The sequence below is a fragment of the Pituophis catenifer genome, unplaced genomic scaffold (genome assembly GCF_029215685.1).
Source record: "Pituophis catenifer annectens isolate HBS135680 unplaced genomic scaffold, rPitCat1.0.hap2 SCAF_2, whole genome shotgun sequence".
Classification (NCBI taxonomy): Eukaryota; Metazoa; Chordata; class Lepidosauria; order Squamata; family Colubridae; genus Pituophis; species Pituophis catenifer.
Genome location: NW_027256882.1, coordinates 184,336,650 through 184,349,707, shown reverse-complemented (window position 1 = coordinate 184,349,707; position 13,058 = coordinate 184,336,650). Strand labels below are relative to the sequence as shown.

General features: G+C 38.7%; 1 protein-coding gene across 7 annotated transcripts in view; it reads right to left on the bottom strand.

The window, feature by feature from the left end:
* Positions 1-3,128: 3,128 nt before the first annotated feature.
* The window catches only part of ILF3 (interleukin enhancer binding factor 3), a 43,639-nt gene continuing 33,709 nt past the window's right edge, over positions 3,129-13,058 (bottom strand). For 2 of the 7 annotated variants that reach the window (XM_070938308.1, XM_070938312.1), the window contains exons 14-20: positions 11,819-11,956; positions 11,550-11,723; positions 11,220-11,370; positions 10,850-10,903; positions 6,442-6,789; positions 4,208-4,330; positions 3,129-3,764 (exon numbers count right to left, since the gene is read on the bottom strand). In XM_070938308.1, the coding sequence (XP_070794409.1) occupies positions 3,634-3,764; positions 4,208-4,330; positions 6,442-6,789; positions 10,850-10,903; positions 11,220-11,370; positions 11,550-11,723; positions 11,819-11,956 (1,119 nt within the window). In that variant the 3' untranslated portion in view covers positions 3,129-3,633. Of the gene's footprint in view, positions 3,765-4,207; positions 4,331-6,441; positions 6,790-9,536; positions 10,539-10,849; positions 10,904-11,219; positions 11,371-11,549; positions 11,724-11,818; positions 11,957-13,058 lie in introns of those variants that run through there. The other 5 variants (XM_070938309.1, XM_070938315.1, XM_070938313.1 and 2 more) reach the window with 3 other exon arrangements.

Below are 13,058 nucleotides of genomic sequence, written 5' to 3'. Positions count from 1 at the left end.
GTAGAGGGATAGATAGGAAGAGGGGAGAAAGGAGAGAGAGGGACAGAAGAAAGGGAAAAGGAGAGGAAGAAAGGGAAGGAAATAAGAGTAGGAGAGATGGTTAGAAAGGAAGGAAGAGGGGAGGAGTGGGGGAAAGGAAGGAGGAAAGAAGAGAAAAGGATAGAAGAAGGGAGGGAAGGGAAAGAGGGGAGAAGGAGAGGAAGGGTTGTTGTAAAATAAGGGAGATGGAGTATATGGAGCAACCTTGAGTATATTTCAATTTTCTAGAATGAAGAAAGAACTAATATGAAAGTCAAAAAATAATATGTATGATTAGTAATGGATAAGTGATCGTACATTTATGTATGTGTGAGAAATAAAAATGAAAAAACTTTTCAAAAAAAAAGAAGAAAACATCCTGCATTCCTGTTAATTGTGCTATATGATTATACTACATGAATAATAAAACAGAACTCAAAATGCCTAATTCCTACACATGAAGCCAGATTAATGTGAAAGGAGCAGACACAAAATAGAACTTCTCCAAATAATCCCACATTTATTGAGGGACTATCTTTAAAAAGAGCAAGGGGAGAAATTACTCTTTTCTCCTCATTTGTTCAAAATAAACATAAACCTGTTAACTATCAGAAAGGCAAGACAACAAAAAATGGTTACCAGGTTGATGGGGACTGGGAATTGCTAGTAGATTTGCTAGGCATAATACTCTTACTTTAAAACCTTAAAAGTAAGGGCAATCTGAAATGTATTGCCAAATATCTAATTGATGTAGAAGACAAAAGTTAAAAAGAAAGAAAAGTATGGTGAAAAAGTCCTGTCTTTTTTGTCTCAAATGTCTGTCCAGTCTTTTTTTGTAAATCTTTTTGTATTGTGATAACCAGAATTGGATTCAGTATTACTAGTCTCACCAGTGCAGTATAAAGCAGTACTATCACTTCATGTAGTCTTAAAACTATCCCTATTCATGCAGCCTAGGACTGCATTAGGTTTTTTGAGAATTGCAGAATCTGGCTCATACTTCGATTAGGCAATGTAGATATTTTATCTAGTAGCTTGGCTATGGATCAGTAAAATTTAAATTCACAATTCCAGAACTACAATACTTATGTCTTAAAATTAATCATTCATACTCACTTTTTTAAAAATGTAACTTTTAGGGATCCAAATAACTATTAAAAGTACTATTTAAGCATTTTTGAATTGTAGTTTTTTATACTTGAAAACTATTTTTTCCAACTGATACAGGAGATTTAAATCATTGATCTTTTTCAAAAAAAATGTATTTTTCTTCAAATTTTTCAAAACAATTGCTTTTTTTGATGATGCATTATCAACAGGCTTATTTGTCATCAGTTTGATATACCCACTGTTTCTGAAGTTTCATGACAAATGTCACAAACCTTAAATATGCTTGCTTTGAGATTTCTAAGCGATAATGCCAACAAATTTACATGCTAAATTTTGGGGTACACAACTTAATATAATTTCCCTTGTTAGTATTAACCTACCCATGTTTCCCCAAAAATAAGACCCAGTCTTATTTTCTTTTGACTACTGAATAAACAACTAGGGCTTCTTTTTGGGGGATGTCTTAATTTTTTTGAGGTGCAGGATGCACATCCCAGGATTGCAGTGCTTGGGATGGAGCCTTTTTGGCGATCCACAGGAAAATGGAGAGGGGGATTTTCCTGCCTATCGTCCTTTTCTCAAGCCCAGCACAGATGCACATCCCAGGATTGCAATGCTGAAGGCTTGGGATGGAGCCTTTTTGGGATGTACATCTGTGCTGGACTTGAGAAAAGGTCGATAGGCAGGAAAATCCCCCTCCCCATTTTCTTGCCCATCACCCTTTTTCTCAAGCAACATGAAAGGGACAGGCTGCGCTTTGCTTCTACCATAAGCACGCGGTTTCCACAATCTTCCAGAATTGCCTGCAATTCCCATTACTGTGAGAGGCTGCACATTGCTTCTGGGCGGGGGAGGCTCAGTCCCTTACCCAATTGCCCTCCACCGCTTCTCATCAAGTGTGTGTGTGTGTGTGTGTGTGTGTGTGTGTGTGTGTGTGTGAGAGAGAGAGAGAGAGAGAGAGAGAGAGAGGGAGGGAGGGAGGGAGGGAAATAGAAATGGTGGAGAGGAAACCCTTTCAAACAGTGTTGTCTGCAATTCTTGTTACTCCCCTCTGCCGTTTCTTTCTCTATCTCTCTCTCTCTCTCACACACACACACACAAACACACAGACATTTGATTGCTTGAAAGGAACAGCCTGTGCTTTGCTTCTACCATAAGCACATTCTTTCCACAATCTTCCAGACTTGCCTGCTGATCACCCCTTTCTCAAGCAGCAGCAGCTGGGTAGAGGTGCGGGGGGGGGGGGGAGCCAATTCTGACGGGACGCATGACTTTCTGCCTCATTTTAGCAGCAGCCTGAGCTCCAGGCCTGGTGGAGCGCAAACTGTGGTCACCGCCTGCTCCAGAGCCACAAGGTAAACTGCGGAAGAGAGGGGCCCTTGGCTGCAAGGTTGCCTGGTGGCATAGGCAGGGCTGGGGATATCAAGAGTGCACTGGAAACATCTCCAGGAGCCCAATGAGACAGAACTCCCAACCCTCGCTGGCTCAGCTGATCCATGGGCCGCGATTAAGGGATCAAGCAGCCATGAGGTGACTAGCGAAGGGCTGCCTCCTGTGCTGGCCATGCCCATCTCCTTCACTAGGGTTTATATTAGGCCCACCCCAAAAAACTAGGCTAGGACTTATTTTTCAGCTAGGTCGTATTTTCAGGGGAACATGGTATATCTTTTCAAGCCACAATATATACTGCACATAATACAGAATCCAGGATGCCATCACAGTAGAAAAAGCATGCACAATCAAGGAACCCCATAATTCCACACTGCCTCATTTCTTACTAATCCTTTTAAAGAAATTAGACTTATGATAATTTCAGTTAATAAAAAAATCAAATGCACATGAGTATTACTGGCATAATAGTTAGGGTAAGTGAAGGGTATTTTAATAAAATTAATAAAAATATAACATAGTAACATTTCTTTAAAATTAAAAAATATTATTGGTGTTATTCTTTTACTTTTTAAGAAATAGTTTTGGGGCAGAATAACATTCTAGACAGACACATGAAGAGTTTATGTTTATTTGTCTACATTCAGCATAATCCAGGAACTGTCTGAATGACCCAGACATACAAACCCACTCTTTCCCACAAATTTTAAAAATAAATCACTTATAAAACTGAAAAACACTAAAGCATTAAAATACAGAAAGCTTTTTTAAACTCACTTCACAAAAGCAGAAGACATCCCTTATCCATTTAAAGCAATCCTGTATGTTAATACCTGAATTTAATTTAAACGAAAGAGGGATGTTGAACTCAAATTCTATTTAGACAAAAAAACTGAAATGGCAAACTAACAAACCATTAAATACACCATTAAATGTCCAAAATACAGCTAATTATGGAATCACAATGTACTCAACCATTAGTGACTGATATCACAAAGAGCACTGCAACATGGAAACAGGGTTTACATGTTTACTGTGATGCAATAAAACTTAATATTCAAAGGTTATGCAAATTTAGGAGAAACAAAGATACAGACCCATCAAGAACAAACTAGTTTATCTATACTGATAGTTCATGCTGTGGTCATTTCTGCCATATCCAGCTTGCGGAGGTTGGTAGGAATTGGGAGGTCCACTGTAATTCTGATTTGAAGCAGGAGAATTATAATTTGATTGAGAATATCCACCTAGAAAAATTGAAAGTTACATTAATATACCATTGTAAAAGCTACTTCAGTTATTTCCCATTATTATGCATAAGAATATTTAGAACACAGAACTAAACATAAACATTGCAACATGTAGGCTTTATTTCAGATCACTTAATATTTTACTATTGCTTCTTGACTAAGTGCTCTGGCATATATGCACATTTGGAGAACAGGACCTCTCAGCTTCAAGCTCTGATGTTTTCAAAGCATCCCATTCCTCTTCCCTCCTTCTTTTCTAATGCCTAGAGTGAAAAAAATATCTTTCCTCTTGAGTTTTATTCATTACATTCATAGATTACATTCATTAAGAGTTAGGGATGCAAAGAGTATTGACACTTACCATAGATAACAGTTGGCCATTCAGCCAATACAACATTTCACTAACACAAAAGTATTTGCATGTCTAACTCTATACTGACCTTGCTTACCTTGGTAAGATGATCCTCCTCCACCTACTCCTCCCCCATAGCCACCAGCATTGTAGGAGGCACCTCCTGAACCATAGCTGTTTGCACCACCCCCTCCACGTCCACCACCATAATCTGAAATCAAAGAATGCATATTAAGCCTCCTATATAAACTACTTTGAACGTATGTCTCCACTTTCTATATAGAAGATGCTCACCACTTCTTTCTGTGCAGTCCTAAAAGCTGCAACAAAAAACTATTCTGCACCTAGATGCCAAAAACTGCAATGCATGAATACTTTTCTATTATAGGTATTTCTCGATGAATGGCTAGTATGGGGCCCAGAATTTCCATAACATGATGGTTGTATGTTGCTATATCAAACTGACTGACCCAATTTAACATTTTTGTGGTAGCTGTAAAACAAACATGGCAGGCATTAACCCACTGTCTGCATGGGCAGATTTTTTTTTGCGGAAACAGGAAGTGAACACTGGTTTCCAGCAAAAAATAATAAATTGCTGTCATGTGACTGTGAGATGCTGCAAACGACCATAAAATGTGGTCATGTGACTGCAGGCCCCCTCATTGGAACTTCAAATCTGGATTGTAAGTACGTTGTGGGGGGTCTATCATAGGTCAAGAACTATTTCTATTCTGTTCAGGCCATCTTCTGCCTTTCTCCAAATGATGCTATCTAGATTTTGTTTATGTTTATTCAGGCAATTTTGAGATTCACAGGTGAACCCGGGTGAGGAGAACCAGACTATCATATTGCCACATTTCAATTCAACTTGTCAAGTTGTTTAAAATAAACTATCAAAATATTATTCTAAATTACTTCATCTAGTTCTCAGCTCAATATCTGTTAGTTCACAAGTTTAAATTGCTCTTTGAGTTTTAAATTGTTTCACAAGTTTCAAATTGCGTTTTGTTCACTGCAATATTAGACAACTTCCAAACAATTACAGGCAGTCCTCAATTTACAAGTTTGTCTAGTGACTGATCAGTTACAAAAGCATTAAAAAGTCACTTCAGCATTTTTCACACTTATTGCTGTTGCAGCAGCCCCATGGTCATGTAATCAAAACTCAAATGCTTGCAACTGGCTCATATTTATGATGGTAACAGTTCCCAAAGTCATGTGACCACCTTTTGCAATCTTCTGACAAGCAAAGTCAATGGGAAAGCCAGATTTACTTATAACCATGTTAAGTAAATCTGGTTAGATTTGTTCGTTAGCATGGTTACTAACTAACTAACAAGTGCAGTGATTCACTCAACTAATGTGGCAAGAAAGATAGTTAAGTGGAGCTAAATTCACTTAACAAATGTCTCACAAAGGAACAAAAATTTGGGCTCAATTGTAGTCCACCTCAACTGACACGACAACACAACTACTCATAAATACTATTTCCCCCAAAATAAGACCTACCCTGAAAATAAAGCCTAGCCCAATTTTAAGTGCACGCCCAATATAAACCCTACCGCAAAAATAATCCCTAGTGGATGTGGTCAGCACGAGGCAGCGAGCGCATGCAGGCCAAGTGTCTGTGCGCCTGCACAGCAGTTGAGTTGATTCCCTGTCCAAGCAGCAGCAGAGGAGGGAGGGAGGCACAAGATCTGGATGTGCCACACAGGCCACAGGAAAGCCAAACCAGTGGTCCGTGGGAGGCTCATCTTCGTGTCTCTCTGCTTGCCTGCAGCCTGTGCAGCATGTCAGGATCACATGCCTTCCACCCTGCACCTCTGCACAAAGACAAACTTCCCAGTCAGCTGCCTGTTCCAGATCAACTCTTGGCTTTCCCACAGCCTTTCCAGATCGCATGCCTCACCCGCCCCTGCCTGGACAGGGAATCAACTCACCTGCATTGCACGGGCTGCCAAGGGACCAGTGGGCTGCTGCCGCCGCATACCATCGGTCCCTATGCGCTTGCCTCTTACACAAGCGCCAGGCTGGGGAGGGGGGTGGGGAGAAGCACCCAGCTGGGCTGATCATCCTGAAATCATGTTTCCCCAAAAGTAAGCCCTAGTGCTTATTTTGGAGCCCCAAAAATATAAGACCGGGTTTTATTTTTGGGGAAACATGGTAGCGGTGCTTAAGCCAGTAATTATTTTTTGAACTATTCCCAGCTTTTCTGTCATGTCTTTAAGCATATTTATTTACCATAAACCAGAACTAAGCTTATGCAGTATCTATTTGAATATTTCTCAACTCCCACCCCACCATCCACAAGAAACTCACTGAATTTACTTTCATAATTGTAGTCTGATCCTCCGCCACTGCCACCAGGAGAGTTGTAGGAATTTGAGTAAGCAGCATAGTTGCCTTGGTTATAACCCTTCTGCTTGCCTTGTGGCGGACCATAATTGCCATATTGGTTTTGGTTATATGATTGTTGCTGTTGGCCTTGATGAGACTGATACCCTGAGCCATAAGAAGGTTTCTGCTGTCCACCATGTTGTTTTTTCCCAGCATGCTTAGGAGGAGCAGGAGTGCTGTAGTCACCACCTTGATAATAGGAACCATAGCCAGAAGAACCACCTCCTCCTCCTGTATTGCCCGAATGGCCACCATTACTGTAAAACTGGCCTAAAGAGAAGAGAGCAGGGTCAACCACTATGAAGGCAATACTCATGTTCAATATACCATATTCATGAATGTGACAGTGTGAAATTGTTCTGAACTGATCTCTTCTCAATTAAGGAACATTAAGTAGGCTGTCTGCAAAATAAAAAACAAAAATAATTGCCAAATGAAATGCCCTAATTCCTGTTGACAATTGTAAGGACTGACTACAGTATATAGTTCTGCCATGAAGTATACACCATGTGCACTATTAGGCAAGGGTTTTTTTAGGATTAATTTTATTATTGAACACCTACAGTGCTCTTGGTCACTCCAAAATGTTAATAAATCTCAAACTTGAATATTTAAGGTTTTGGCTTTCTTCAGGGAATATCTATTTGTGCACAATTATTGGGCAATTATTAATATCCAGATTATGCAACTAAATGAAAATTGAAAATTGTTTCCCCTCGCTTGTTTATTTTCATCTGTTAAAGTGAGAATAATCAACAACTAAAAAAGTTACAAACATTTCTGACATTTAAAAAAAAATTAAGTGACCAATATAGCCACCCTTTTCAATAACAGTCACAAGCCTTCCATTCATGGAGTCTGTCAGTTTCTTGATCTGTTGACAATCAACTTTTTGTGCAGCAGGAACCACAGCCTCCCAGACACTGTTCAGAGAGTTGTACTATTTTCCTTCACCATAAATCTTCCCTTTAAGGGCCCACAAGTTCTCCATAGGATCACATGAGGAAGGGGGCCATGTCATTATTTAAGGCCTTTACTGGCTAACCATGCAGTGGAGTACTTCGATGCATGAGATGGAGCATTGTCCTGCATAAAAATCATGGTCTTCTTGAAAGATGCAGACTTCTTCCGGTACTGCTTGAAGAAAGTGTATTTTAAAAACTGGCAGTAAGTTTGGGAACTGACTTTGAGTCCATCTTTGATCTGAAAAGGTCCAACTAGCTCAACTTTAATACCAGCCCATACCAGGACCCCATCTCCACCTTGCTCATGTCTGAGTTGAAGTGGAGCTCTGTGTCTGTTACTGATCCAGCCATGGTCTGTCGCCTGTTACTGATCCAGATCCATCTGGTCTGTCAAGAGTCACTCTCATCTCATAAATCCATAAAACCTTTGAAAAATCTGTCTTCAGATATTTCTTGGCCCAGTCTTGCCATTTCAATTTATTTGGTTTTATTCAGTGGTGGTTGGGTTTCAGCCTTCCTTAACTTGGCCATGTCTCTGAGCACTGAACATCATGTACTTCTGGGCACTCGAGGTAGTTGCAGTTCTGGAATATAACAGCACTGGAGATAGTGTGGTAGCTTCACATGTGATTCTTCTCAAATATTTGTCAGTTAATGTGCGTCTTTTGTTCTCAACACGTTTCTTGCGACCCTGTTGACTATTTGCAACAAAACATTTGATGGTTCTGTGATCATGCCCCAATATCTTAGCAATTTCAAGAGTGCTGCATCCCTCTGAAAGACTTTGACTTTTCAGACTCAGTTAAATCTTTTTGACCCATTTTGCCTGAGAAAAGAAGCTGCCTAATAATTATGCACACTTTAATATAGGATGTTGATCGCTTAGGCCACACCCTCATTACAGAAATAAACATCACCTGATATCCTTATGGATATATAATTATTGGATAATAAGCATTCAAGTTTATACAGCTTGGGGGTGGAAAATATACATAAAAATGATATGGTCAAAATACTCACTTGCCTAATAATTATGCAATATATCATACACATTACATTAATTAGTCCTACCATGTTGAGATGCATGTAATTCAAAATAATCTAATACAGCATTTTGCACAATGTCAGCTTTTTGTAAATAGCAATTTTCCACGTTAGAATTAAAAATTATTCCAAATATTAAATATATTTTAGTTGGTGACAGAATGCAAAATAGAAATGGTGATAGCTGGAAACAAAATCAAAGTACTAACAACAATGTGCACAGTATATATACTCTGCACAAAATGTTCCCTGCATGGCACAGGCAGAAACACATGCATTCTTGGTGTACGGTGAGAGCAGAGCAAAGTCAAAGCCACTAATGGGAAGTAATACACAAGAAGAAATGTACAAAAGTAACAGGAAGGAATGAACAGAAAGATTGGCAGGTGGGCTTAGAGCACAAGCTATCTAGAGGAAAGGACTTGGATGTTCTAGCCTTTCCCATAAGATCCCTTTAGATCAGGGGTGTCAAACTGGCGGCCCGCAGGCCAGATGCATCACGTGCATGCCACACACACCCCAGCTCCACGAATGGGAAAACCATCGTGAAACGTCCTGTGACAGCAACATGATACAGCAAGTTTGACACCAGTGCTCTAGATTGTGATCAAAACCTGAAAAAAATAAAAATGTCTTCTGAGCCATTGCATACTCATTTTGTCTTTGGGGAAAAATTCATTTAATGCATAGTGCTATTCATTTTAAAGGGTTTGGCTCTCTACTTAGAATTCAATTTGAAGTTTATGTCTCAAGTTATGTACAACCAGAGATTTTTTTGTTAAAGGAACACAAAACACTACATCAGTTCTGACACATAATTAGTATACAAGTTATCAATTATTATGCTTAATAAAATCATAAAGCTACATGCTTAAAAAGTGGGAAAAGTTATAAGTGAACTCAGTTGTGGTTCAGCAAGGTCATATACAAAGAAACATAAACCTGGTTACTTGGAGTAATTTTACTTCTTAATCCAAATTATTCCTAAAACACATTCAGAACAACTGCTTTTAAGAAAGAATTTTTTACTTAGTTTTGTTTTTAAATTGATACCAAATGTCATTTTTATGTTTAGAGCCTTTTTTCAAATTCATATCTCCATTGTACTTCCACTTATTTCATTAATTACTAATTTAGTACATTTAACATTGATCCTAAGACAACAATCAGACTGAGCACATTTAATATGACTACTAAAGCAAAGAGAACCAAACAATCCATTTATTAAAAATGTTAATAATTAGTTCATTCCCTGTGCTTTTCAATGTTCAGTAGTTTTCATGTCTTGTGATACTACATTTATCTTCTGGGGACATGTACCGGAGAACAAGAAAAAAGAGCCACATCCTATAAGAACTGCAACAAACCCACTGCAGTTAACCAAACCATTGAAATGTTAAAGATAATACAACCCAACAAGTGTAACTCAGACTTGCACGTTATATTAATGTAAGAAACCAATGGATGTAGAGATTAAAATCAGCACATATAAATCAAGAATATGCATGCTCAAAATTTAAGCTGTTGTAGTTTCAGAATTATTAAAAGGAATTTCGCCTTATTACAAGCATTTACCCACTTTTTGGGACTGAAATCTGTACAAAATCTCTTGAAAATTTAAGACAAAAAGGTAGCATATTTTTTGCAAATTTTGTTTAAATAAAATGCTTTCCATAAAAAGCAAAGGCCTTTTGCTTGTAAGCAGAACAGAGTTGGCTCTTATTGTGCACAATGCAAGGACATTCCTTAAACCTTTGCTCCCCAATAGTGTACATCCATATGATCAAAGGCAAGTCACAATTAAAACTGCCACTGTTTGTAGGCTAAGTTTCAGAAAGCTGCGGTGAAAAGCCTCTTGAGAAACCCAGTGAAGCACAGGGACACAGCACGAACACATTGGTTTTGGAGTTCGAGAAAATTGGAGTAAAAAGTTGTTTTATGTGCAATACTTTTAGATGATCTAGGAAGACCCAAAATCATGATAGCCGTAGCAGTCTGTGAAAAAGTCACCTACAAAAGGGGGAGACAGAGCAGAGGAAAAAAAATTAGAATTTTTGAAAATGGCAAAATGTGCCACATTTTTAAAAATTATTTTTTATTTCTCTGCTCCCGTCATCCCCCTCCCCATCAAAGGCCTTTCAAAGCAAAATTGTGTATTTTAGGGAGAACTGTTTTACAAAAATGGTGTATTGCTTCACTTGGCTTAAAGCAGAGAAATTTAAAATCAACTTTAAAGAGATATTTGGTCATTTCATTATGCAAAATAATACTGAGTTTGTTACCCCAGAGTGTTGTCTATTTTTTTCCCATTAAACACTTACTATAGCCTGCTGTTGCAGAGTTGCCACCATAGCCATAACTTCCATATCCAGCCCCTAGAAAAATACCAAAAACATTATACAATTTGAAGTATGTTAAATGAATTGAGTTTTTATGCTTGCACAATATCTAAATATTTTGACACATACAAAGTGGATTCTAGAGAATCTAGTCTATTCAGTATTTCCCAAACCCAGCAACATTTGGCTACCCAAATGGAGCTAACCCAAATAGAGTAGCCAAATTCCAAATGTTACAAATAGAATAAGCTCAAACTTAAGATATAACATTTCAAAGGTAAATTAAGTTGCATAAGGCAACATAATATTGTTTCTAAATGTCATAGTGCTAAATAAAAGTAATGTAACTCACCAGCATTCATATAACCTCCATGATTGGCACCACCAAATCCACCTCTGCCCCGTCCCCGTCCCCGGATATTTCCTCTACCCCGTCCCCGCATGTTTGGAGGAGGAGGTACTTCAGCATGCATAGGCCCTGCCATACCATAGCCTGGATTATGCTGTTGAAATCAGAAAAATGTAAGAAAAGTGTTTATTTCTGGCTCTGGCCATTTAAAGCACCTGAAAACTGCATATTCAAATGTGCTTTAAAATATCTATCAAACTTTTAAGCCTCAGTTTTTAAAGAAATGCACGGGTTATTTCCAATATAATCATAAACTGTAGTGCTTATGCCCACCTTTACAGGAAATTTGGGTCCACCTCGTGCTGGCATAGGGGCTCTTTTCTTCTTCTGCTCCACTGGAAGGGGAGCATCTGGAAAAAGCTTTTCTAATGCAGCCAGTGCAGCATAAGCTTTTGCCACCTTTTTATTTGAACCAGCTCCTTGGAACTTCTGGCTATCAACCTCAACCTTCGAAATGAGAAATGATTTCAGGAACAGAACTATAACTTTGACAAAATATAACAGAAATTATGAGTATAGTTTTGTGGACCAAGTCATCTTACCTCCATCACAAACCGTTTGTCATGGCTGCCACCAGTTTCTGAAATCAGCTCATATTTTAAGCCACGCCGTTTCTCATTGAGTTCCATAACTGGGTTTTTTCCATGCTTGGTCAGTATTGGTCCCTGCTGTTTCACATTCTAAGTAAAAACATCACAATGAAAATATGTCTAATTAAATGTTAAAAAGCACTAATATTTCCTCCAATATTTCAAAACTATAACTTACAAGTTAAAGAAAGGTTAAGTGCACACCAAACCAATTACTTACATTATCCTGGCCCTAAATTTATAAAGTATCTAAATAAGCCAGCACAGACCTATTGATTTTTAGCCAGTTTGTTAGAAATATCCTCAATGCATAGCAACATGCTCTGGACAGAAGCTAATATGCAAATCACTAAGATTTGCACAGTGATAACATAGTTTAGTAATTATTTCCTTAAACAGACCAGAAAGGTGTTTTCTAGAAAATATGATTCTATGAGGAACACCCTTAGAAGTGTTAGTGATAAGAGAGGCGTGGCCAGGGTTGCGGCAATACGATGGGCTCTTTGAGACCCCTTGAAGAGCCGTCGATATCTCTGTTGTCCGGGGGTCCAAAGTGACCTAAGTCGTTCTGTAGGGAACAAGAGGAGCACGGACCAACCACCACAGGGAGACTGCAAACTTCCTGGCTGGATCGGAAGAAGCTCCTTAAATCAGGCTGCAGAGAAGTCGCTAGGAAGCTGGGGCGGCCGCAATGGAAGAGAGGAAAAGGAGACAGCGTGTGACATCGAGGTGAGAAAAGATTTGATTTTTTGAAAAAAGTTTTTCTCTTCATACCCACTGGTAACAAAATAGTGTGGAAAAGAGTAGCTGAGAGTAACAAGTGGGAGCGGGTGTGTATTTGCTCTCACTTCCGGCATTTTGGCGGCAAGGAAAGCGAAAGTAAAAAGATTTTTTCCCCCTTCTGATTAAGAAAAGGGAATGATTTGGGAAACCTTAAAAATCAGGATCAACCAACCTGTGAAGATTGAATCCCACTTTTTTTCTAATGTGATGGAATGGTGGTAATTGATTATGAATCAAACTTTGAACAGTTTTAACTAAAAACAGTAAAGGATATTGAAAGCGCTTTGCCTTACTGAATGAACTAGCCTTTTCCCTTCTGCCATCTAGTGGCAGAAGGGGGGAAAAAGGATTTGACTTATACTGAAGAAATTCTAGCTAAGGCTGACCTTGACAACTTTGACTGAATGAT